We start from the raw sequence: 27,113 nt of genomic DNA, 5'->3' as shown, positions 1-27,113 counted from the left end.
CGCGGCATCCCCTCGTCAATAGGAACTGGGTCACGATGTGGTCGCAATGCAGGAAAGTACTCGTATATCCAGGTCTACAATAGAGTCAGACACCCAGTGATACCTGCCGCGTCAGCCCGACTCGCAAATCCTAGTTGGCGATACAAATACGCCAACGTAGCCGATCCCCAGGAAAACTGGCCTACACTGTCGGGGTCACACGCCTCCACTATGTCGCGTGGCCTGAGCTTGTTTCCGCCGCTCTTATCCGGAAACAAGGTACATCCGAGGAGTAGAAAAACATAAGCACTCAGCTGTGCGTCGTGCGTCCTACGTGCACTGGGGTACAAACACCGCTGCAACACGGATGCGATCTTCACACCTCCGTGTTCCCAAACACCTAGCGCCTCGGTGTACAGTGCAGCCCTGTCCACCGCCAACAACTCTGCCAGCAAATCTGCCTGATCCGCATCAGCCACAGCACAAAGTCGTTTACCCTCAACACGAATCCCCAGAATGGCCTCGACGTCATGTAACATGATCGTCATCTCACCGAACGGAAGGTGGAAAAGTTTGTATCCGGCTGCCATCGCTCAATGAAAGCCGTGATCAGCGTACTGTCAATCTTATCGTGCATGGTGGCAGGAACGTGATTCACCCCAGTGCCCTCCAGTCGCTCGAACATCTCGCTCTCCGCCGGCCAAGCCTCAGCCCATGTACGCAAAAAGCTACAAGTCTTTTCCCGGGTATGACATTTCAACAACCCCGTAACTGAAGGCCTCTCCTGGTCCTCCCAAATACGGGAAGCTATGTGTCCTAGAAAGCTAGGAATCACACTCCTGTCAACAGGCCCACCGGGCACCTCACTCCTAACAACCCAAGAATCATTACCGGCCCTCGACCGTTTCCTGCTTGCCCCAGATACAGTGGACGCAGATGATGTGCCAGATCTACTAACAAACCTACCACCCCTACCCTTACGCACCTCCACCATATGTGTCTCGTACATGTCATCAACCCTCTGACTGAATGGACCGTAATCATCATACGGTCCACTGCCATCGTCCACATCCTCATCCTCATCTGCGCCCTCCTCCTGGTCACCCTCCTCAGCATCATCATCGTCATCGTCATCCTCATCCCGACGGTGGATCCGTTCTCTACGAGCTGAGGCCGAAATACCACGGGATCTGACATGTCTATGCCCCGACCTCTCCACTGAATAGCTTCTACTAAGAAGCTCTACATTCTTCCCCGCACCATGACGACCCAGTGAATTCTACACAAAATTTTAAAATATATAAACATACAAAAATTTATACGAAAAATAGCTACCACTCCCAAATCAAATAAACTAAAAACATACAAATAATTGTAAACAAAATATAAACATAGAAAAAATACAACGAAATTGAAAAAATATATAAAAATAAACAACAAAATATAAAAACAATTCAAAAATATATTACACAAAAAAAAAAATTAAAAACAATATTTTAAAACAAATATATATAAAAAAAAAAAGGGGGGGGGGCGCCTTGGCTGGACGCCCAGCCAGCGGTGGTGGCGCCAGCTGCAGACGCCGCCACCAGTGGGCTGGCGCCTGGGCTGGACGCCACAGCCACGGCTGCGGCGCCTTGAATAAACGCCACAACCGTGGCTATGGCGTCCAGCCCAGGCGCCAGCCAACTGGTGGCGGCGTCTGCAGCTGGCGCCACCACCGCTTGCTGGGCGTCCAGCCAGGGCGCCCCACCGCCGTCACGGCGGTTTTTCCCTTTATTTTTTTTTTATTTTTTTTACAAATTGTACCTTGCCTCCTTGGGACATCCTTCCCTCCGCCGCCGCCGCCAATTCCTTGCCTTGCCGCCTCGACATTGCCGTTGTTTGAAAATTTTTTTTTTTAAGAGAGGTTGAAAGAAGATGAGCAATGAGAGTGTGAGTGTTTTTTTTTAAGGTCAAGGGCAATTTTGTCAAACCAAGTGAATTTTGTGGGCTTTATGTAGTAATTTGTGGGCGATGTTTAACAAATCCCTTAACTTATCCACTTGCATTGTACTTTTTTCACTTTCTCTCTCTAACTTTTGTCTATAATTGTACTTTTCACTTTTTTCCCCTAAATTATCCACTTGCCTTGTACTTTTGTCTAGTTTTTTTCCACTTCTCCTCCCATTTCTTAAATACCGTGAAAAAAACACAATATGAACTATGTTATGAGATGGAGGGAGTATAAGATATGGTTTTGTCAGATCACAAAGAAATGTGATTGACATGTATGAAACATAGATCTCAAGAGGATTTTATCCATTTGAATTATTAGGGTCCTTTAGGGTAAGACATATGATTTTGGGTTGTCTCCGTCATTTTAGCAACATTCATAGACTTTTAATTGTATGTTAGAAAATACCTTGCACAACACGAAACATCATCACCAACTTCACTCGTTCTATCAATAATCTCATCGCATGTTTAAATGTATATTGGTAAGCCTTATATACGTTGTTCTCACTCATTGTAATAGCTAAAAGGTAAATATTGTTAATGACCTTAATTGATATTGTGTAAGGGCTTCTTATGCCAATAGTAACTTATGTTACTTACTGTCCTTTTGTTTGTTGTAAACTCAGTTTAATTAATGTAATTTCAGCTGTTTTCTTTTTAAAAAAAAATCTTAAAAACTTACAAAGAATTGATACAAGCTTTGGTGTACGGAAATATTTAAAAAAATTTAAAACATGTTTACATAAAACATTTATAAAACCCACCTATCTCATAATTAGACGAATAAAGACCCGTCCCATTTATTTATCAGACGGATCTAACCCATATTATAACTACGGCGGGTCATGGCTTTTAAAGGCCTCCGTTCCTATCTCCTACATCTGAGTTATTTCATTGAAGTGCACTCAACGTTCTCCATTGAAGCGTTCTCCGTTGAATCTATTTCTTGTATCCCCCATTGAAGCAGCTTCTAAGGTAAGTTGTTTGTTGTTGTTGTTGTTAATATTTGATCTAACCTAATTTAATTATCAGTGCTTTAAGTTTAGGGTTCGTAAATTCGTAGATTATGAAACATCACTTCCAAAAGAAAAGAAAATTATTAGCGTAATTTGATTATTGAATCAAGTATCCCTAAAATTATGTATTTTTGGAGATAATTGAATATGAAATCAAATCTCTTCTCCCTGGGCCTAGCTGCCCTGCCTCAGGGACGGGCCTGCAAAGGGCGGCCGTCTCACCGTCCCTGGGGATGGAGTAAAAAATGGCTAATTGAAGAATCATAAAACAATATAAGGGGTTTACTGGGTTCGTGAAGAGCTTATGTTTATGATGGTAGTTTGAGGCCCGAGACCTCCTAGCAGCAATAGTTTTATGAATGTTTACTTATTTGCAAATTGCAAAGGATACTATAATGATAACTTTACCTTTAGTAAGAATATATACTACAATCTGCATTATGCGATGCAAATTGTGCTCGGAGTTTTAGGATGTTTGAGTTCATGAGAGTATCCATTACACTTCTAAGGCTATATTTTGCTTTTGCTTGGCCTAAAATGGACTTTGCAATTTTATGTTCAGACTGTAGTATTTTGTACTTTTGGCTGTGGTTTTGTTGTATACTTGCTTGCTTCTGAACAGGTCATTTAGGTCATAGGATCTTGTAAGAAAATGCAAAATGTCATTTAAAAGTTTAATTAAATAGTAAGTGACTGGGATGTGACAAGAACTGAATTAAATCTAAAATAAGGAAAATCAGTTCAAGTTCACCTTTCATATCTTGCAACTTGCCTTTACTTCAGTTCCGCTTCCTGGATTGGGATCTTGTATATAGAGTTGGATACTCCTGAAACAAATGAAAACTTGTGACAATTGAATGTGTGTTAGGATAATGGCTCTATTTAAGCGTACAGTAGCAACATAATTAGTTTATAATAGAAATAGGTTGTTATAGAAGATATAAATATCTTAAGATCAAATGAGCAAGGTTATGTAATTGAAGAAAGTAGCTTTAAAGCTATGACATCACTTGCTTGTCCTGTTACTGTTGTGCTTAAAAATTGTTCAAATTATGCTCTTGGAGCTTTTCTCCTTTTGCTGGTTATATCGAAATGTTCAAGAGGGCTGAGGAACTGTGGAATTGTATACCATCTTTTGCTTTGATGATAGATTTTAATGTTGGAGTATCAATTTGTGTCTTGTTATTATAATTATTTTTTTTGGCAAAAATTGTAGGTGATATATTAAACTGAATGGTTTTGTGATATGTTTTTTTGCTAGTTTTTCTCTGGAGCAGTGGAAATAGAACGAAAAACAAACATGAATGCCATGGAAGTTGAGACATCAAACTCAGCATCTGCTTCTCTTCCATCACGGCCCAAATTTGGGGCTTTGAGGGTTCATGAGATGTCTGATGGTCAAGTACAATTCAGAAAGGTGAGTGTTCCTCCTCATCGTTACACGCCCTTGAAAAAAGCGTGGCTGGAAATCTACAACCCAATTTACGAACAGATGAAAATTGACGTAAGGATGAATCTTAAAGATCGCAAGGTTGAGCTGAAGACAAGGGCTGACACCCCTGATGTAAGTAACTTGCAGAAGTGTGCTGATTTTGTCCATGCCTTCATGCTTGGGTTTGATGTTACGGATGCAATTGCCCTTTTGAGGGTAGATGAACTTTATGTTGAATCATTCGAGATCAAGGATGTTAAAACACTTAAAGGTGACCACAAATCTCGTGCTATTGGAAGGCTTTCTGGTAAAGGTGGTAAAACAAAGTTTGCCATTGAAAATTCAACAAGGACTCGCATTGTAATTGCAGACTCAAAGATTCACATTTTGGGGTCTTGTACAAACATTAAGGTAGCGAGGAGCTCACTCTGCAGCCTAATATTAGGTTCACCTGCTGGAAAGGTTTATTCGAAGCTTAGAGCAGTCACTGCACGACTGGCAGAGAGATTTTGAGCTTTCATGCATCAATTTTTGCAAGGATAGGCTGCATTTTTGTTTTGGAGCGTGAGCTTGTCTCCTGTCCAACCTTTGGAAGGGGAGGCGAACTACAGCATTATGAGGATTGTATTATGATGATAATCTTACCGCTCAAAGCCTTGTTATGTTATGTTGTTTAACTTGATTATAAGTATTCTTCACTACAGTAGAGATGATTTTATGGTGTTGGAATATTTATTTGTTAACTGTTTTTAAAAATGAAATCATTCATGTTAACTGAGGCTATGCATGATTTTGATTTGGTGATTTTTACTTGGTGTATTTGAGATTATAGATTCAGGTAAAGTTCTCATTTCTTTGGCCGTTTCACTTCACTTTTAATTCAACTAGATAGATGCAAAGATTGCTCTGTTTCGTGTTGTGACTTATATATGTCCATGTGCACCAGAGTTGTCTAAGCTTGACACTAATTTAGCCCACTAGTAATGATACTTGTTGCAATTTTCAGAAGGGCAGCCAAGCATAGCCTGAGCCAGAACCCTATCACGCAATGAAGTTTAGCGCCTATGCGCTGAGCCATGAGCCATGCAATACCTCGGGTTGCCTCACCTAGTGCCATTGCTATATATACCTTTGGACGATGGTAACAAATCTTACAATACTTAACATTATAATGATACAATACGACAAGGTATTAGTTTAATGATGGGCGAGGAGAAGCCAAATCCACTGGAGCTACTCCTAAATCATGACAATCTGATTGAAACAAAAAAAACATGGGAAATTTGGGAAGTAGTTCGGTCCACCAATCTACTTTCGCCTTCTATCCTTGTCAAAAAAAAATTTAAAAAAAAAAAAGCGACTAAAAAATCTAATATTATATCATTTTAATAAATAAAGTCGGCCTCGCAGTCAGACCACGGAGAGTGACACTTGACATTCCAATTTTTCACCAAGTGTTGCACCATGTAGGCGACAAATAGGTATCATTGTGACACATATGATGCTAAGTAAGCGATTTTTGGATATATTTTTTAAAATAAAAATGTTGTATGGAGTTTTATTATCACTATAATTCTAATATTTCATATATACAAAATTAATCATAACTTTTAATAAATACAGTATTCTATAACTCGATTTTATTTTCATCATAAAAATGGATCAGAATCCCCTAACTGATGCATATGCACTTTCTGATAGCCTACAGATCATCAATGGTATCCCTTCAGAGAATCGACAGTCTTCCCGGATCTTGCATCAGTCCAAGCTTTAGCAATGGTTTTCTTCATTTCCTCATCCCCTTCCTCATCCCCAACATTGTCGTTTGCCATGCCTTCGGTACTCACATTAGCAAAAATTGAATCACTCTTATGCACATATGGAATTCATTTTCAAAGAATTTAACATCACGTGAGACAAATTAAATATATCACCGGTTTCTAAATCATACAACTTCCAACCCTTCTTGCCATGAGGATAACCCACAAACACACACTTCCTACTCCTAGAAGCAAATTTGTCGCCCTTTGCTTTTTGGTTATGAGCAAAACAAAGACACCCAAAAACACGCAACTCATCAAAATTAGGTTCTTTGCCAAAGAGAATTTCATATGGAGTTTTATTGGCTAGTAAATGAGACGGAGTGCGATTAATCAAATAAACCGCTCCAAGGACACATTCACCCCAAAAATCAATCGGCAAATTGCCTTGAAACATCAATGCCCGACTCACATTTAAAATATGTTGAAGCTTACGCTCTACCCGACCATTTTGTTGTGGTGTGCCAACACAAGAGGTTTGGAAAATAATGTCATTTTTATTAAAATACGGAAGCATATGTTTGAACTCCGTACCATTATCACTCCGTACACATTTTACATGAGCATCAAATTGACATTTAACCATAGCAAAGAAAGAACAAAAGGAAGATTAAACTTCAGTTTTGTCATTCAATAAACAAACCCAAACACCTCTCGAAAAATCATCAACAATAGTCAAAAAATAATGAGCACCACAAGTAGAAGGCGTCTTATACGACCCCCATAAATCACAATGTATCATTTCAAAAATACGACTAGCCCTACTATCACTATTAGGAAAACTATCCCGTGATTGTTTAGCTTGTGGACAAATTTCACATGCTTTATTCAAAGATTTGCTACCAGAACTAGTACTAATATCCGGCACTAACTTGAAAATTTTATCCAACGGATGACCCATACGTCGATGCCATAACTCGAATACAGAGACCTTCGAATTTGTCACCGCACATACTTTATTAGGAATTCACCGGAAATAGTAGTCCATCTATCCGTTCACTGCCTCCAATCAGGCTCCCCAAGTGTTGGTCCTGTATAGCACATAAAGAGTCAGTGAATTGTACAGTACAATGTGAATCATCGATCATTTTAGACACGGAAATTAAATTGCAATTTTATTCGGGAACGAATAAAACGTTCTCAAGAATTATTCCGTCAGCTAAATACACTCGCCCTTCCTTCGTAGCCATGGCCTGATCACCATCCGGAAGACCGACAGGGCAAGGAGAAATGAATTGCACATCCATTAAACATGATTCATCAGCAGTAACATGATGAGAAGCGCCGGTGTCGATGATCCATGACAAAGAAAAATACTCACCCGTCATCTTGTCTTGTTGACAATTATTAACCATAGTCAAAAGAAGACGAACATGCTCGGGTTGAAGCTCCGACAAAGCCTGGAGGGTTTCCTGCGAGGGCAGAGATGTAGCAACAGCAAGAAAGGTGCCCACGGCATTGGCACGAGCCGTGGGCTTGCTGTGATCAGACACAGTCGTAGCAGCAACAGCAGGCGAACAAGAAGCAGCAGCAAACCTGCTGGGCACAGCTGAAGTACCTTGCTGCCCCGAGGACGATGCCCCCCCTTTTTTACCATACTTCTCGAGCCACCAAGGGGGGTAACCATGGAGTATAAAACAACCTGAATTGTCGTGTCCCGAGCGTTTGCGATGGGAGCAATATCAACGCGAGTGTTAGATTGAGAAGGCCGTCGATCTAAGGATAAAGCAAAAACATGAGCCTCTGCCTTCTCTGATTGAGCATGCCCTTGAGCAATGCCACGAGAACGCTCCTCTTGAAGGAATGCTTGGTACGCATGGTCAAGAGTAGTCGAGGGCTGTTGCGAGAGAAGGTTCGTGCGCACCACAGCGTACATGTCAACATCAATGCCGATCAAGTATTGATGCATTTCTCCTCTTCTCTATTCAATTCATACTTCGCAGCAACGTTACACGTGCAATGGCCACATTCACATCCATGAGGGGGCTTGAGACGAAGAAGATCATCAAAATACCCCATCAAAGTAGTATAATAGTCTTCAACAGTCATAGCCTTCGATTATTTGCAATTGGTAATAGCAGTCCGCAATTGTTGGAGACGAGGACCACTAGCCTCGTAAAACCGCTTCTCCAAATAATCCTAAAGTTCCTTGGCTTCCTCAAAGTAAGGTATGGATGCTGCAACCTTAGGGTCAATAGCTCGTAAAATCCATGAAACTATTATGGAATTCACCGTATCCCAATCAAGTAATTTCTTCTTCTCAGAGGGTTTTGAGATAGTTCCATCAATGAAACCATATTTTCGCCTAGATTTCAAGGATAAGGTAATTGCCCTAGACCAAGCAAGGTAGTTATCTCCTTTCAAGACCACGTGAGTGATCAAATTCCCCGGTTGATCACCGGCGCCAAGGTAAAAGGGGATGAGAGATCGAGTTTTCCATCGTTGCCCATTGTAGTGAATCAAGCAGTGCGGTGGAAAGAAAAAAATTCAGAATTTTTAGAATTTTAGGGTTTTGGAATATTAAGCCTCCGATACCATGTCAAAAATAGAGAGAATAGTGTAGTGTGTTTTTGTATTAGAGTATGAACAAGTATATATATACAACCTTAAAGAGATTAGGGCTCAATACATTGGCCCAATAACTATACACTAATATAAGGCTTAACAGCAGAAGAACAGACCAACTGATACCATGGTTGTACACAACAACACTCCTCCATGCTGCTTAAACTTTATTTTGGAAGATATTAACTTTGCTCGTGATCGTCTTTTGAACTTAACTATTATTTTGGATGATTGTATTATAACTTCTAATTGCTCTAGTTGCCTTGTTCAAAACAATTTAAGTAATTAAATAACAAAATGAACAGTGAGAATATCATTTTGAAACAGATAAGTAATAATTTTTTAAATAAATCAATTACACGAAACCATTTAGGTGTAACAAATTACATGAAATAATTACGTAATTAACATATTACATTAAACTTTGAAGAATCTTTTTTGATATTCAAATGATCTAATTTTCGCGCATTGGATAATTTAGTTTTTTTTTTTTTTTTTTTTGCTTAGTTGGAGCCTATTAGAGACACTTTGATTTCAAAGTGGCTTAATTTTCGTGATTATAATGATGCTGGTGCGGAGTGAAAATCAAATTACTATAAGCACGGAAAACAAACGGGCATGTCAGTTTTGACGTATTACCAAAAAACTCTGGAATTAGCCCGTTTGAAAAGGCTTCAGAAAGCTATCAAATCAACTGATAATTTTTTTTATTCATTCTATTTTTGTTTTATGATTATTATGATGTTTGTGTTTTAGAATTATTGATTTGAATTTAATAATTGTTTCGAACATTAAAAATGAAGATGTCGCTTGTATTCTCATGTGCATCGGTAGAAGGAAATCATTTTCTTCAAGATGTATCGTATATTCTCTACAAGGATTTCAACCCAGTTCATTACAAATTTGGGAAATTGGATCAAAAACCCATCTCAAAAAATCGAAGAAACCAACATTTTTTTTTTCATTGTCAAGTATATTTATTTAATTTAATTTTTTTTAATATAAATTCTTATATATTTTATCTAATTTACATGTTTTAACCTCTAACCGAAACATGTCTAAAATATTTGCAGGTGAATAAAAAAAAAGGCAACAGAGTTGGATAGTGTAAGTTATGTTATTATTGTAACACCCCATATTCTAATTAGAGTGTTGCGTAATGTTAAGTTTAGTTTAGCTCCCTGTTTTGCTCTATTAAACCCAATCTAAGAGGAAATTAATAGGCTAACCTTTACTGTGGAAAAATGCAGGCAACTCCTAAGCCAAAGTAAGTACTTCTGACGGATTTGGAGTTTGAAGAAAGAGGAAGAACAAGGCGACAGATGCCCCGGCAAAAGAAGCAAGCAAGGCAGAAGAACAGACCAACTGATAATATGGTTGTACACAACAACACTCCTCCATGCATGCTGCTTAAGCTTTATTTTGGAAGATATTAACTTTGCTCGTAATCGCTTTTTGAATTTAACTACTACTTTGGATTACTTTAATATAACTTATAATTGCTCTAGTTGCCTTGTTCAAAACCATTTAAATAATTAATCTATGTTCCCTTTTTACCAAAAAAAAAAAAAAAAAAAAAAAAAAAAAAAAAAAAAAAAAAAAAAACCAAAGGTAGGTTGTTCAATCTTGAAAGCTGCTGCCAGAAAATGGACTGCAAGTATTCTTGTTATTAACCCATGTTTTGTATTGTTAAAGCATGATCAGTAGAAATGAAAAAGTTGACTACTGTTTGAACTCATAATAATCCTATATTCATTTCTTCTGTACAACATGCATTATCAAAGCTAAAATAAGCCACTCTCTTACTTTCTCCTCCTTTGCCCCTTAGACACTCACCTACATTACATTCTTTGTAAACTGTCACTACTACTTAATCACTCGGTACTTGAGACGCTTATCACACTTGCTTTCTCCTCATCTTCTTCAATGTCTGATTTAGGTTTTGCAAGTTGATTCAAGCTCGGAATCTGCTTCACAACACTTTCAACGGATTCATTAAGGCTAAGTGATGTATAAACTGACATGCCACCCAACGCTGCCACTGCTCCACAAAGACTCGTAGGTCCTGGATCTGAATTGAACAATAGATAGCCTCCTAGTAGGATGACACAGGTCTTGAATTGTCCCAAAACTACATGAGATGTTGCTGATGTTGCCCTGCATTTCCATAAAACTAGTAAGATTCTGTTCAAATTCTTAGCCAGTATTTTGTTACTTTTTCTTAAGACCTTTGTTACATGAATGTAACTTTAGCCAATTTATAGTAATGTTTTGGCATGTTTGGAGTGCAAAGTGAAGAGTACGTCTATACCAATGTGACAATGTAGAGTATCAGATTAGACACGGGTACTTGAGATAAAATAAATCATAGAATGAAGTGCTAAATGTGTACCCGAGTGCTAAAGCTCCAGACCATTGTAGCAGAAAGCCAAGAACAGCAGACAACACAACTGCTGATGAGTTACTGACATTCCAATCGAAGGACAAAACTCCAGGAGGATCAAGCCATGGCATCAAAGCTACTAAGAAGAATATTGTGACAGGAGTTGTCTTCCACATCAATCTGCATTGGTTAGACTGTTTTTATTAAGTGTCCTAGTTAAAAAAAAACTTACAAGACTAATTTCGAAGAAGCAACTCTGAATCGATAAATGAAGTTTCTTACGCTAGAGCAGTCCAGTTGCTCTGCTGTTGCAGATTAGACCACAGAATCTTGTTCACTGCACTGGGAAGTATCCAAGCAACCGCGACACAAGCACCAAATACATTGAACTCAAGATCTGTCACTGTTGCAACAGATATACCTAATGAAACTATAGCCAAAGCCATGACCTGAAAAGAAGAAGTATAACACTTAAATTAGCTCTAAAACACACCTTAGTATATAAGTATATAACATTACAGAAAGCAGACCTTGTTATAAGATATGGTCTTCCGGAAAAAGACAAATTCTATGAGAACAATTGTTGGAGTTACAGCAATCTTTGCCATCTGATAAAATCCAACACTGCAAAATGAAAAACAACATAAACAATACAGCATACTCCTGATTAAGTTATGTTTACATCTTCGGGTTTGGAAGAGGCTGGAGGTGATCTGATGAACCTGTTATGCTGGAGGCTAGTGTTGGCAAGGCCATTGGAAAGAGCCATGACAATTCCCAGAGAAAACAGAGAAGAAAAAGGTGTTGATTTCGAAGGCGGTGAGGCTGGGAGCCAAGATAATGCTTTGAACAAGGCCATCATAATCCATGCTACTGTGTAGTGGATTAGTGTTAGGAATATTGGGTAATTGAATCCCACTTTTCCCATCACCTGTAACCAACAAAGCCAAACAAATAAACCGTGTTCGCTTAAGTTACAACAAAGCTACTTATGCATAAGAATCAAAGCGAACAACTCATTTGTCACCTCTACAGATAGATCGAGTACAAATGTGCAACACACAAACTAACATACGTAACAAAGTAGTAAAAATAGAAAAGGATGACACAGACATCCGTTAAACTTAATAAATCCTATCTAATCAGATTTTTATAAAAGTAACAATAAGATCAAAAAAAATGTACCAATTTGTTGGTGAGTATAATCCCAACGGCAACCATGAAATTGAAAGACATGGCCACGGCAGGACCACAGAACCGCTGCTGTTGCCGCTTGGCGGTTTCTGAAGACGTACGTAGATCATTGTACAGAGAACCTCTTAGTTCCTCCAGAGCTCTACCTGGTAAAACAAAAAAAAAAATGAATGCAACAAATACAGGTAAAGGAGAAAGTTTGTCAACTTCGTTAATAGAGTGGAATAAAACTGAAATTCAATTCACTTAGATGCTAAGAAAAATAACCAGCAAGTTTTGAATCAATTATATGGACCACTTATGATCTTAACTATATAACAAACATTAAATAATGCAAAGATTGAATGTGACACACGTAACTAATAGTGTAGATTGCTTATATACAAAGGGACATGATTTAGTCACACTCAAATACTCAAAGTATAATCTATGGTAGATGTTTTAAAATTATGCCCATTTTTTTCTAGAAAAAGTATGTTCTATTTTGATTGTGTTGATTTATGGAGATTTGAACATTACATATAAACCATTTTTAAAGTGTCATTGTTTTATGAGATAAAACTTTTTAAGGACATATGTTACCACGTAAAAGATCGAGTCCATTGTTGTAATCATATTGTGCACCCGGGAGCAACAACTCGTTGGCATTAAAATCTATTATCGCTGCATTAAAAAGGGAAAATTGAAGAGAAGAAGAAAATAAACCTGATTCTCCTGCATCACTTTCTTTTCTTTTAAGAAACCTTGTAGCATCCCTCCACAGTCCCATGTAGGACTACTACTATTTGCCTTGATTTTCCAGACATGAAAAACTCTCCGACAATATAACAGTAATAATGTTAATAATAATTAAAATAAATTATGCCCACAATATAGAATGAGGTTTTATTGGTAAATAGATATTTAAATAAAAGGATGAAAAAAGAATTAAAGATGTTTCCTTGATTGGAATGTCCTCTAAAGATAAAAGTATAGAATCAAATTTATTGATTTTAAGAAATTTGTTGATGTATCAAAATCATTAACTTAAACAGCATTGCTAATTTAGAAGAAAGAAATGCTTGTAAAATTTCTTAGTGAAAGATCAAAAAACTGAAAAGATTATTTTAACAAACTCTTAATTTGTAATGTTTATTTAGTAATAAGTTAATTAGTGCATATAATTTTATGAGCAAAAATATAAGAAAATTTGATCAATTCATGAGTGTACTAATTTATGATTAATGAGCCACTTAAAACAAAAAAATAGAGAAGAAAATTATAGTTAATTAAAATGGAAATTGCTTTGGGTGAATGTGAGATTGAAGTAAAAGGTTGATAATACGAGTAGCTTTTTTTTTATTTTATTTTTTATTTTATTATTATTTACCCCAGAAAATATGGAAGAAAATGCCAAATTTTACCAGGATACTAGGTTAACAAAACCACAGTGACTTGGTCTGCATTTTGTTGAGGGCATCACGGATCATATTTTACCTGCATACATATTCATATACAGGACAAGTTAATTAGAGGGAAAAATAAGGCTAATAATGATACTCGTATTATTTATGCCACCTAAAGTCTACGTATAAGCATCGAATATATTTCCTATGTTAGCATTAAACAAAATACAAGTAAGAAGTATTAAAGGTTTTGAATGAATTAAACAAGATGAGTATGGGATTTCACGCAATTTATTTCATTTGCAATTAGAGTAAACGACGGAGTGTAAGAAAAGTGAGAGATGAGGTGAATTTTCCGGGTGGTATAAGGGTTGTGTATCTAGAAACCATGTAATATAACTCACAATTTTGAAGTATTATCATACGGAGTAATTTGTAGTAATACATAACTTGTGCATCACACGGGTTTACAGGCTAATCCATTTTTCAATTGTATACAGTATGATATACTCTGTAATTAAATAGAAGTAAAAAGAATGGGGAGAGGGGAGGATTGGAGGAAGAATAACAAAAAGAGATACAATTGGATGACTAATAGAATAAGTTAACACTGATTTTTTTTTTTTTCCTACCAATTACAAACTCTATAATCCACCATGTTTCACCAAAATCCAATATACAGGAGAAATGATTTTCTGATAACAAAAAAGGATTTCATTTGCTCATACTTCTCCAAATTCCTATCAGCCTCCAATACAAAAAGAATGAAAATGTTAAAATTGGAAGCCATTAACAACTCCTAGTAACCTATTCCGAAAGCGTTGCATATCAATGGGGATCAAAACAGAAATCTACTCACTTTTCTTTTCTTTTCTTTTTTTTTCCTTTCAGTTTTTCAAATTCATGGCCACAAATTGTTCTATATTTACACTATGAGCAGGCCGATTTATACTATCTCCTCCCCTCCACAAGGCTTCAAAAAGACCATTCTAGTCATGTACCAAATATTGCTGTGAAACTACATGTTCCAGTTAACCTGCTGTTGTCGTTGCGGCTGTTGATAGGAATTTGAAGGTGGGCCAACTGATTCCACTGATCCTACCACAGGTTGAGACTGCTGCAACAGGGGAAGACCCGGTGCTGGACTTCCCATGGGTTGCAGAGCATGATAGAGAGCAAAGCCACCGTGTCCAGATTGAGGATTGAGTATGTGCTGTCCTTGTTGAGGAAGATTTAAGAAAGGGTTCAACGAGAAGCTTGGTGTATCTCGACCTGCTGCTGGATGAAGCCAGGCAGCTGAACCTTCACTCTGTTCAGAAAATAGCTTAGTAACCATTCAAGTTTTGACTCAAACATCAAGAATCAGTATAAGAAGTGTTCAAGACAGTGAGCCTACGTTGAAAAATGCAACGAGTTCTGATTTATTTATGCAGGAAATAGCTTAGTAATCAATCAAGTTTTGACTCAAACATCAAGAATCAGCATAAGAAGTGTTCAGGACAGTGAGCCTAAGTTCTAATTGATTTAAAATAACATGGATTGGATCGCACAAATATATGGAAAAAAAAAAAAATAGTGAAGAGAGGATGATCTCAGATTTTATGTTGAGAGGAATAACATATATATACCAGAATAAAATACTAGCACAAGGAGCCAGCCATACAGGTATCAGAATTGGCGCATAGGAATATTGGCACATGTTTCAATACAGCAGCACCATAACCAAATTATCAAACTAAATTACATGACTAAAGGAAATACGAAAGAAACAAGGGCTATTTGAGATTTTACTGAAAACCGAGCTTTTAGATTTCCCCAAAGACCAACAATAGTAAGAATATTGTCATATTTACCATATATACTCAATTTCAAAACTAAAACAAAAATATGCATTAATGAACAAATACGAAGCTAAACAGAGCATAAACCAACCTGCTGTCCAGGGAATATATTATTCTCTTTTAGGGCAGGTGTACCAAGATCTTCACCATTACTGGAATTTCCCGAAGTCACAGCAGCAGCAGCATTTTGACTGTAGGCAACCTGAGCAGTACTGTAAGCCCCATAGCCAGATGGCACCCCTACAGGCACTTGGTTTCCTGTATTGGTACCTGGCTTAAAATGAGGAGAAAGTTTCATTCCTGCTGCAGCAGTAGGAGGGGGTAGATACATATTGCCAGTAGGAAGTGGTTGGGGGAATGCAGTATGACCATAATACTGATGCATTGTAGGAGGTACATAAAATGGAGAGAAGTAATGGCTATAAGGTATATAGTTAGGAGGATAAGGATGACGGAATAGAGGAATTGGCTGGGGAGATACTGCTACGGAGCTTTGCCCAGCATCAGACTGCGTTGGAGGAGGGGTGGATGCAGAAGTAGACACAGCTGTAGAACTCCCACTCTGCAATTAAGAGCCATACAATAGTCAGAACCTTTAAACTAATCACATATAGGAGTCAGAACATCATAGTTAGCAGTTAAGCACAAAGGCCCTATTCAGTTCCACCCAAAAAAAATACAGTAATCAGTGTAGATCTGTAAAAAAACCATTTTTAATAAGCAGCAATCAGCTCTAATCAAGACAAAATCAGTAGCATTCAGGAAAAATCCATTGCAATCAGGAAAAATCACTAACCACATGTAACAAGACACTTTGAATCAGTACAACCAGTTTTAATCAGTAAAAATCAGTTTCAATCATTAAAAAACAGTTAGGTGAGTATTCAGGTGAGCTCAACAGAGCAAAAACAGGCAAGATGTAAAAAGGAGTCCTAAGCTAATCACATAATCATGGAGTACAAGACTGCATAAACAGTTTTACATGATTTTATTGTATAATTCTTGCTCAAAGAATGTTGCATGCTTATGGAAAGGTCTAAATCACAATCAAGGTATTTGAAAGAAATTATGGTCCAAATAAAGTCGTCACCATACCTAAAATTCATATCTCCTTAGATCACAATGACCACCAAACAGCCCCTGAAATTTCTATTGCAGTCCAATCTAATTTCCAAAAGTTGGAAAACCCTGACTTTGTGTGAATTCAAATAAAAAGAACAAATTCGTCAACCAAGGTTCTGTTTGCATTTCAATCACTTCTAATGCTTCTAATGAACATGCAACGAGAATGGGTGCTACTGTGCTAAAATGCCTCCAATATGATTGGACTTGAGTTTTCCCTTAGCCAAAAGAACCTAATAGAAAACGCTATAATGAATCTAGCATTTTCAATGAGGATGGGTGCTAGAATGCCTACAAGGGACATAGGCAATAAACGGATCAATTAGCAACCTTTTGAGAGAAAATACTTGACAAAGGCCCCAATAAAACATACCAGAGAGTTTGAAATATGAGTTTGGGACTCAAATCCTTCAGGTTGGGCAAGCACATTTGCCACCATTGGAGGCATGAAACCAAAGGCGTAGCTTGGAGCAGTTTGAACAACAGGAAACGGGGGGCCTACAGCTGGCAAAGTCTCTTGCTTTGGCTGATCAGCTTTTGAAACTGTAGCAGATGAAGAAACTTCTGTATCAATGGGTGAATTATTGCCAGGTAAATGAGAAGCTGGTTGTAAATGATCTGCATGGATTGCCTGGGGTAAAGTTGAAATTCCATCTTGATCACTGCACATAGTTTGAGATAAAAAAATAAATTTAGAGCCATAGGGTTTTTAACTCAATAAGCTCCACCAGTCATCCTTTTTACAAGATACAAAAAACACACATCCACAGTTAGAAAGACAAAGGGAACTCCACAGCACACATGACTCACAAATATGGTAACGAGGCTCCAAAAAAAAAAATACATAGTAAACATGCAGAGACCAGCAAATCTACAACATCAAGATTAAGCTTTCCATGTTGAAATGGAACTGTTTGACATCCCTTGAGTACACATATCACTTAAGTTGTAACTTAACTTTTATCACCTTAAGATGTATTTAAACCAAATAAATCAACTTACAAAGTTGGAATGGCAATTAATCTGCATTCTTTTGAGCAATAAAGAATAACTGAGCAGTGAGCACTTCAGCGGAGTAAAGAAAGAAAGCAAACTTAAAATCAGGAATTTTTATCAGCCAAAATAGAAACAATCATCAGCTAACTCGTAGCCAAAGAGGACACCTAATAAAAGGAGACATAGATTAATGAGGAGTGAGGGAGGATAAGCATACTAAACAGACCATGAAGAAAGTTTGCTGACAGTTTCCTCCTGAGCTGAATCAGTACCAAGGTCAAAGTTCCCATTGCTTTCACTGGCTACTACACAGTTTTCCCTGACCTCAAAACATGCATCAAGGCTTCCAAAACTCAGTACATTTTTCACTGCATCAGGAACTTGGATATGCTGCGGTATGATGACATGTTCACCATCAGAGAATTTTAACTTCTCTAACTTTGTGGTTGCACCCTTCACACCTGAAATATTTAGAATCACTTATTGAGAAACCCCATAAACAAAAACTACTACAGTGTCATTGATCAACCATGTTTTTCATAAGATCAGTTTATGGGCCAAGCAAGGTCTATAACTTGGAAATGTTTCCCTTAAAGCATTTCGGCTCTAACATCATACAGTAAAATCAGTCAAAACATAATATATATACCAGATCAGGACAAAACATGTTAATGGAGGTTTGGGGGAAAATATAGATGAAAATTATCCATTTGCTACTCTTATTGCCGTATGAGCAAATATGTGAACCAAATGTATTATCACATAATCAGCAAGGATTAAAATCATCATACAAGAATATGCAAGCATCCAAAACAGGCCAAAGGTGGCTTTGAAGCAAACATTTAATATATGAAGAAACATAAAGTCGGCCAAGCATTAGAAAAACATTATTTTCAAATACAAAAAATGAAAGTCTTTGAGCCTTAACAATTGCCTCCGAAAAGGACATGCACAAACTCAAGCAGAACAGCATTACGTCCAGACTGAGCAGACCTGCACACACTCAAGTAGGGCATAATAATGTGCCCAGAGGCCAAAGTCAAAGTTTTTCAAGGTCTACATACCAAAGCCACTCAGACATGGATGGCCATCAAGCGGTGAGAAAGCATGAGATATGTTACAGTGTCTTTGCCACATCAAGAAAACATAACTGCATTGAAACACTGGCTAGAATTTTCGATTGTTGAAGTACTTAACAATTGTCATAGAAATCACATAAATAAAGATTGAAGTAATACTATATGGGAGAAGTGGTGATATATGATAGGGGAGAGAGAGAAAGAGCAACAAATTATTTTATTTTCATATACATATAGACTACAAAGTCAAAAATATAAATTGTAACAGTTGGATGAGCAGTAAATACCTCCCAATGGGTCAATATTTTGTCGTGAGGAAGGCTTGACAACAGTAACACTGTCAGAAACATGACCCTTATCAGCTGAAGGGCATACACCCAATATTTTTGGATGTGCAACTTCTACAACTTCAAACAGCTGCTTTGAAGATGCCTGAGAACTGTCAACATTTTGGGGTTCATGTTGGTTCAGATGATTTCCTCTATCAGCAAGATCAGGAGTACATGTGTCAGCAGGCATATGTTGAATTCGCACTTCCCGTTTAATTGAACCATCTGTAGTAACTGGCAAATCACATGGGGGCACCAGCACAGGATCTGAAGCTGAGGGTGCATTTTCAGCATTAGCCCTGGGCATTACACTACCTGCATTGTCTGCACTAGCATCAATTTTTTTGTCGGATGGGTAGGTTGACTGGCCACCATGGCTCCCACTGAGGGTACCATTAGGCAGCTCTAGAGGCCCATTCACAATGGAAGACGACCTGCACGGATAGCTACAAATTAAAAATGGGAAAATTTTCTAAATGCATTCCTGACATGATAGAAAAAATAGCTTAAGTGGTGGCCCCAAGGTAGTCTGGTAAGTCTAAAAGTCATTTACTTCTCTAGATTGCGTAATTGAATAGAGTTTGCTCCCTTGGAAATAAGCGGAGGAGGATGCCTGAAACCTCTCCCTCTACTCTCTTCTACTCCATTCTCCTTGCGTATGGAAGCCGTCCTCTGACCCCCAGCATCTAGCATCAACAGGAAAGAAACAAGGAGACATTAGCATCCAAGCAGAGATCTTAAGGTTAAGAAGAGATAGGATGTTCCACAAAATTCATCAATTTGAAAATGTATAAGCATTTTCAACAAGATTAAAAAACGCATTTAGCTTCTCTACTAGAGTATCTTAGTTTAATCATTCAGCTATTCTCTAAATATCGCTTCTTATTTTCAAAATATATTAAATTATTAATCACCTCCATTCTCCTTGCGTATGGCAGGTGTCCTCTGACCCCCAGCATCTAGCATCAATAGGAAAGAAACAAGGAGACATTAGCATCCAAGCAGAGATCATAAGGTTAAGAAGAAATAGGGTATTCCACAATATTCATGAATTTGAAGATGTATAAGCATTTTCAACAAGATTAAAAAACGCATTTAGCTTCTCTACTAGAGTATCTTAGTTTAATCATTCAGTTATTCTCTTAATATCGCTTCTTATTTTCAAAATATATTAATCACCTCCATTCTCCTTGCATATGGCAGCTGTCCTCTGACCCACAGCATCTAGCATCAACAGGAAAGAAACAAGGAGACATTAGCATCCAAGCAGAGATCATAAGGTTACGAAGAGATAGGGTATTCCACAAAATTCATCGATTTGAAAAATGTAAAACCATTTTCAACAAGATAATTAACGCAATTAGATTCACTACTAGAGTAACTTAGTTTAATAATTCAGTAATTGTCTAAATATCGCTTCTTATTTTCAAAATATATTAATCACCTCCTCTCCAACCCCACCAGAAGAGTGGAAATAAGCAGCCACATAAAAAAGCAGAAGAATAAGTGGACAGAAAATTCTATTTTCTAGATTCCTTAAGATAGTACTCCATACTAAGTCTTGACTTCCCTACGACACCAAAAGAATTTTACAAGATACACAGATTACATACTATCAGGAGCAATATTCTTCTGTTCGAACTTGCGCATACAGCAAAGATACAAGTGTCAGTATTCACTATGTATTTTCATAAGAACTACACTCCAAACTTCATATGCAATAAGAAATGCAAATCCAAGCACCTACATCTCTCACGAAACTTGAACTTCTCTCAATGGAGTTACAAGACAATCACAGAAAAGGCGGACACTGAAATGAACAAAAAAAATTAAACAAAAAATAAATAAAAATAAAAAAAGGAAACCACAAGGACTAGGAACAGCAATAATGCCAGAAACTAGATATCGGATGTCAGACTACCAAAAACCCTGCATTTCAGCAAACCACCATTAACTGAGTTGGCTTGAGGACAGTTTTGAAGTCTACACAATGTCATAATGCATGTGAGACTGTGAGAGAAGTGCACCTACTGCACATCTACTAGTGTGTGCGTAATCACTGATCAGATGCTGTTTTAGATTGGAGCAGAATCAGAATATTAAGTAGAGGAGGAAATTAAAAAAAGAAGTACCATTAGAAGTATACTGAGAAAAAGAGTTCCCTCGAGCATTCCTAGCCCCTCGCCCTTGATGACCAGGTTTCCACCTAGAATCTTCACCCGGTCTGCTCTTCACAGTCTGCAACTGTAAATTTGAAAAAAAATTCAAGATTTACTAAAAAAACAGTAAAAACATGTATAAAGCATCAGCAATAATCTCATACATTGTGTTCCATCATATGCATTAATCTACTAGAAAATTCAATTACACAGTTGATATTTTCTCCATTTAGAAGGAGAGAGGAAGACTTTATTTTCTAAGTAACCACAGTGAATCAATTTCACTAAAACTTAGGTCCGTCTGATCTGTGTTGAACTCCGATGTATTTAAATGATTTAATGTCATCAAACAGACACCGATTATTTAGTGAAGTACATTTCCCTACATATTGATTGGTATACTCTCATTAGTCCTCAAGTGTTGCAGAATAGTAAACAGCTAAATCTTGCCCACATTTAAGCATGGTGGAAAATAAACAAAACTTGGCATAACAAAGCAATCAATGAACCAATGCATCAGACCGATCAAGGTAGTACTTAGTAAATCTCAGCCAAAACAGCATAGCACAGCAATATAGTAAAGGTTTTGTTTTTAAGCTTATTGTGATCTTAACATTAGGCCACCAAAACTGCAAACTATCTGCACTGCCCACAGAAGTGGTTTCAAAATCATGACCAAATCTAAGATCTAAAACACCGCTATACATTGAGCAAAAATCGATTTTGAAATTATGACAGAAATTCAGAACATTTGCCTCTTTATAGGTAGCAATACAGTAAGCAACTCGAATAAAGATTGTACGCGCTAAACTACATGTCACAGATGGATGAATAGTGAGTACCTCCTTTCTCTTATCTCGCTTCCTTTTCACCTCATGAAACGTATCTGCAGAACCAATAGATTGTTACGATCACTAGTTAATAACTTTGTACATACCTCAGAAATTTGTAAAACAAAATAATAATAAGGATAAATTCCTGAACTAGGCACATCACACACACACCCCATTACCATCACCACCACCTCAAGCAAACCATTACAGCAATTTCCACTTCGACTTAAAAAATAAAATTAAATAAAATTAAATAAATAAAAAGCAATCATCCCACCTATGACATAACCCCCCATCCCCAACAAACAAGCTTCCTGAATTCGATTCAAAGCCAGCCCGTGGACTGAATTACCTTATCCTTGCTTCAAGTATTTTCGCCACCACAACCAAAGCTATTGGTCGGATTTAAGTCAAGCAACATACCATTCCCAATAATTAAACATTTTTTCTCTCAATTAATCAACGGAGTTAAAAAATCAACACCATGGAGTTAAAAATCAACACCTATATAACACATATCCAGCAAACCCACAAAATAGGGCAATGAAGCTAAAACTCAAACCCTACCAATCACCCACAAAAGCAAATAAAAAGGGGGAAATCAAACATAAGGTACAAAAAACAGCATAAAACCAAAAACCCATTACATAAATCATCAAAAATGCATCAACCCATAAAAACCCCAGAAAATAAAAAAGGCATAATCTCAATTAAAGTACAAAAAATGCAAAAAAAAACAGGGGAAAAATAGGGGAAAAAAAGAGAGAGAGAGAAAAAGGAAGTAAACCAAGATGAAGGAGTCTCTGAGTGGTTTCATTAGGATCCATAGAACAGTCTTTAAGCATAGAATAGATGTCTTCTTCGCTGTGATTACTGGTGATCTCTTTGATATGCTGAATGGTTTTGCGGACATTGTTAGGGATCGAAACCCTAGAAGAAGAAGATGAAGAAGAAGACGAAGAAGAGGAGGAGGCGCCGCTGTTGTTGCTCATTGTTTGGAGTTGGTTGAAGCTCAGACAGGAGAGACAGAGAAAGAAAGAGAAAGAGAGAGAGAGAGAAAGTAGAAATGGGAGATTTGAAGAGGGAGATTTTTGTTTTAATTATTTTATTACATTATATAAGGAAAAATTTTGAGCAAAATTAAATGTTAATCGGACTATTTTTTTTTTTTTTCTTCTGTTAGAAATATGTAAATGGTAAATGATGTAAACGAGATTCTAAATTTAAAGCTCAATTATTGGAGAATTATTATTTGATTAACATCTTATAAGCAGATTTCTCATTTTAATACAATTTTATAAGCAATTCTTCACACATTGAATTTCTCCATACACGATTTCAATTTTTAATTATGATTCACTCTTTCCAATCACCACATTAATTATCTTGATTTCTTTTTTTGAAAACATAGGATTATTCAATGTTAAAAGCAATATATCAATTATATTACTCGGAATTGTTTCTCTCTTTTTAAAATCATTTTTTTTTATTTAGTCATTAATTTTAAATGAGAAGAACAAATAGAATCGAATAAAATACAAATAAGTGTTCCTAATTAAGTATATGTGTCATCTCATCAAGCACAGAGGGGCTATTAAGTGAGATGACAAGTGTCTCTAATTAAATATATGTGACATTTCACTTGTCATCTGATGTCATTTAAGCACTGAACATATGACATGACACGTGTCACTTTTGTATTCGTTCTAACACGTATTATACAGTTATATATGACAGCCTAATACTTACTTTTTTTACTTCCAGCCTAATACTTACTTTTTTTACTTCCAGCCTATCACATGCTTAAGCATTAATGGAGTGTTAACAAGTTATACAGTTATATATGACAGCCTAATACTTTCTTAAGCATGAATGGAGTGCTAACATGTGTTTTCCATTAACCATGACATGTCACGTGTCACCTTTGTATTCGTTCTAGCACGTATTATACAGCTATATATGACAGCCTAAAACTTACTTAAGTATGAATGGAGTGTTATCTAGTTAACCTGTTATATATGACAACCCAATACTTACTTAAGTATGAATGGAGTGCTAGCAGGTGTTTCCATTAAGCATGACATGTGTCTCTTCTTTAATCTAACACATAGAGGTGGGCAGCGTGCCGTGTCGAGCCACTGTGGGTCGTGCCTCGCCGTGCCTAGTGATGGCTCGTGACAGGCCGTGTCGTGCCTGCAACTTGGCGGGTCGTGCCGTGCCAAGCCCGGTCACCATTTGGCACACCCCAGCCCACGGCACGACCCACGTGCCTGGCGTGCTGGGTCGAGCAATGGGCCGCCCAGAATTTTTTATTTTTTTTTTCTTTTTTTAAAATCGACATATATTTTTTTTTGAACAACTTTTAAAATGAGTATATTTAAATAATTTTATTAATTTATGTTTATGTTTTTGTATTATTGTTCTTTTTACTATTCTTATTTTTATTATTATATAGCTCTTTTACTCTTTATTATTATTTATGTTAATTTTATTATTAATTCATTATTATAGCCATTTTATAGTCGTTTTATGGCTGTTGGAAGCAGCGAAATATAGCTGTTTTTCATGGGCCGTGCCTGGCGTGCCACGTGCCGTGCTGGAGGGCCGTGTCGGCGGGCTAAATTACCGTGCAGTGCTCGTGCCGCCCGTGGGCCAGCACGACCCATGTCCACCTCTACTAACACATATTAGGCATGATAACCAAAAAGTGAGGCTTGAAATTTAAGATCGACATGTATTAGAGTAGAAGTCTTACCATTTTAGCCACATATTTAATGTGTTTTCTAACTCGGATCAACACATAAATATAACTAACCTGGATAAGATGAGGGTTTAGTTATACCAAGAGTGCGTTGGTTGGGCAGTATTTAGGAAAGGGAAATGGAATCAACAGGGATGATTACCTTAGTTGTTGTTTGTTAGGGTAATTTAATCATTCCTTTTCCCCACTTAATTACCCTAAGATCCTCTACTGCCAATCCCCTTCCCTTTCACCCTCCATGGTATTTGTTCTCTCTGTTATTCCTATGCCACCAACACCTAACACCCCACACCTTCCTCACCGTCGTAGCACCTTAACGGCCTAACCTACCTCAAACCACCTTCACACCTCACCAAAACCACCACAACCCACTTGAAACCACCACCACCTCGTTGATAGAGTGTCGCCAACTTATCAAAAAATAACCTATCTCGATCTCACTAACTAGCTAGTAGCAAGGGTAAGAAAAAGGTGAACCCATAAAAGGCATTGGATCATCCACCAAACATTATTATTTAAACAAGCTAGTTTATTTCAATGATTTTGGTTTGATTTTATCTGTCAACTACTAATTTAAGTCAACTAAAGTATAAGAGGGAAAATTACACTATTAAGAAGGTCTAAGACATGGGCTACATTGCTCAATTTTATCACAAACTACAAGTAATCCACTATATGTATGAGGGTGACTTTTGCCTAGTTAAGAGATGTGAGAACTTTACATTAGACTCCTTTCATGTGTGCGTGTTGTAAAGGGCATATGGACATGTAGGTATTAAAAATATTGGAGTATGTATGTACATGTTGTAAGTGTTGATTGAACATTTGAGCATGATTTTTTTTGCATTCTTATTTGTTGTTAGGGGTCGATGGTGGTGAGGATAGGATGATAACTTATGGTGGTGGTGGCGCAATAATGGTGTGACGGTGGTGTGGAATATGTAGTTCGAATGTTCTTTACAAAAATGTTTCTCGATATAGTTCGAATATTCAATAGTGATAGTGATGTCATAGTGTGGTGATATCAAAAGTAGCAATATGTAGTTCGAATGTTCTTTACAAAAATGTTGATAAGAATAATAACATTAGAGGTATTTCTCATTCAAATATGAGCAAGCCCCACTTTATAACATAAATAAACAAATTATGTTTTTCAAATGGCATTTTCGTAAATAAGTTGCATAGAAAGTTGTGTTTTTGGATTGAAAAATATATATTTTTACTGTTTGTGGGCCACTATAACAAATTGGACAGATTTTCAAAGTTAACACCGTTGACTCTCCGTTTGCTACTATTCATCATCTTCTTCCTCCCATCTTCTTCTTCTTCATGTTCATCTTCTTTATGTTCATCTTCTTCCTCTTATTCATATTTTTTCTTCCCACCACCTTAATCTTCTCCCTCCAATCTCTGCCCACTTTCACCTTCTTTTTCAAGTCCGTTTGACTCCATTTCCGCCGGCTTCGTCGGCGAAATTAAACGAAAACCCTAATAACTAAAGGAGAAATTAATGGCATGGTTAACCTTAATGGGTAATTGAGTTTTCCTTCCTCCATTAAATTAGACTTTGCACCACCATTTTCGGTGGTCTCGTCGTCGAAATTAAACGAGAACCCAAATAATAAAGTGAGAATAACGGGCATGGTTAACCCTAAAGGGTAGATAAGCTTTTCTCCCTCCATTAATTTCGACGTCATATAGTGAAAAGGTGTACTTTCCACCATCGAAATTAAAGGTTGAAAGAGGAGAGATAAAACAACAAAAGGTTGAAGGAGGAGAAAGAAAACCAGAAAATACCAAAAGGTTGAAAGAGGAGAGAGAAAACAACAATTAACCAAAGTTAGATATAATTTATATATACACCCCTTGACAATTCTTGTTTATCAAATATAAACTTGTATTTTCTCTTCAAATATCATCTTAATGTTTAATCCATTGAAATTTGAACAACATTACGGAAATAAAAATGCCAATGAAATTTTAAAACCGTAGCATGTATACAATTTTTTTTTTGTTATTGACAAAATATGTACAAGTTACAAGTTCAAATCCCCCTCCGCACTTAAAGTCGTAATTTGTGTTCGCTCTACAATGCACTTTTTTCTCATCCTGACCACACGCCAAAAAAAAAAAAAAAAAAACCGAGTACGTTCTGAACAAAGCCCATCAGATTAATCTGTACTTCAGTACACTGGTAAATAAACCCCTATATATTTTATTT

At 37.1% G+C, this 27,113-nt stretch overlaps 2 protein-coding genes and 1 pseudogene across 2 annotated transcripts; 1 reads left to right on the top strand and 2 right to left on the bottom strand.

Moving 5' to 3' along the window:
- The first annotated feature begins 2,798 nt into the window (after positions 1 to 2,798).
- Positions 2,799 to 5,223, top strand: LOC110711003 (annotated as a pseudogene).
- A 5,234-nt stretch (positions 5,224 to 10,457) lies between these two features.
- LOC110711020 (nucleotide-sugar uncharacterized transporter 2-like) lies at positions 10,458 to 12,694 on the bottom strand. Its single transcript, XM_021889384.1, has 6 exons — positions 12,379 to 12,694; positions 11,916 to 12,124; positions 11,724 to 11,817; positions 11,476 to 11,642; positions 11,203 to 11,373; positions 10,458 to 10,967 (listed from the first exon to the last, which is right to left on the bottom strand). Exons 1-6 carry the CDS (start codon positions 12,427 to 12,429, stop codon positions 10,685 to 10,687), a joined length of 975 nt encoding a protein of 324 aa, XP_021745076.1. The 5' UTR covers positions 12,430 to 12,694; the 3' UTR covers positions 10,458 to 10,684.
- A 1,643-nt stretch (positions 12,695 to 14,337) lies between these two features.
- On the bottom strand, positions 14,338 to 23,218 carry LOC110711031 (GBF-interacting protein 1-like). The gene is made up of 11 exons (XM_021889402.1): positions 22,919 to 23,218; positions 22,141 to 22,184; positions 21,272 to 21,383; positions 20,319 to 20,363; positions 20,054 to 20,098; positions 19,693 to 19,825; positions 19,098 to 19,573; positions 17,958 to 18,192; positions 17,109 to 17,397; positions 15,705 to 16,175; positions 14,338 to 15,081 (listed from the first exon to the last, which is right to left on the bottom strand). Exons 1-11 carry the CDS (start codon positions 23,121 to 23,123, stop codon positions 14,791 to 14,793), a joined length of 2,346 nt encoding a protein of 781 aa, XP_021745094.1. The 5' UTR covers positions 23,124 to 23,218; the 3' UTR covers positions 14,338 to 14,790.
- Positions 23,219 to 27,113: the final 3,895 nt, after the last annotated feature.

Source organism: Chenopodium quinoa, unplaced genomic scaffold (genome assembly GCF_001683475.1).
Source record: "Chenopodium quinoa cultivar QQ74 unplaced genomic scaffold, ASM168347v1, whole genome shotgun sequence".
Taxonomy (NCBI): domain Eukaryota; kingdom Viridiplantae; phylum Streptophyta; class Magnoliopsida; order Caryophyllales; family Amaranthaceae; genus Chenopodium; species Chenopodium quinoa.
The sequence above is the reverse complement of the archived record's forward strand: the minus strand, read 5'-3'. Positions and strand labels throughout refer to the sequence as shown.

Coding starts and splice junctions, on each gene's coding strand:
- LOC110711020 (XM_021889384.1), bottom strand. CDS start 12,429: ATGTCTTTCAATTTCATGGTTGCCGTTGGGATTATACTCACCAACAAA. Junction 11,374..11,475: donor AGCAACTGGACTGCTCTAGC/GTAAGAAACTTC, acceptor TAACCAATGCAG/ATTGATGTGGAAGACAACTC. Junction 10,968..11,202: donor TCTGGAGCTTTAGCACTCGG/GTACACATTTAG, acceptor ATGGAAATGCAG/GGCAACATCAGCAACATCTC.
- LOC110711031 (XM_021889402.1), bottom strand. CDS start 23,123: ATGAGCAACAACAGCGGCGCCTCCTCCTCTTCTTCGTCTTCTTCTTCA. Junction 20,364..21,271: donor TTCTCAGTATACTTCTAATG/GTACTTCTTTTT, acceptor TGTTGATGCTAG/ATGCTGTGGGTCAGAGGACA. Junction 20,099..20,318: donor CATATGCAAGGAGAATGGAG/GTGATTAATATA, acceptor TATTGATGCTAG/ATGCTGGGGGTCAGAGGACA.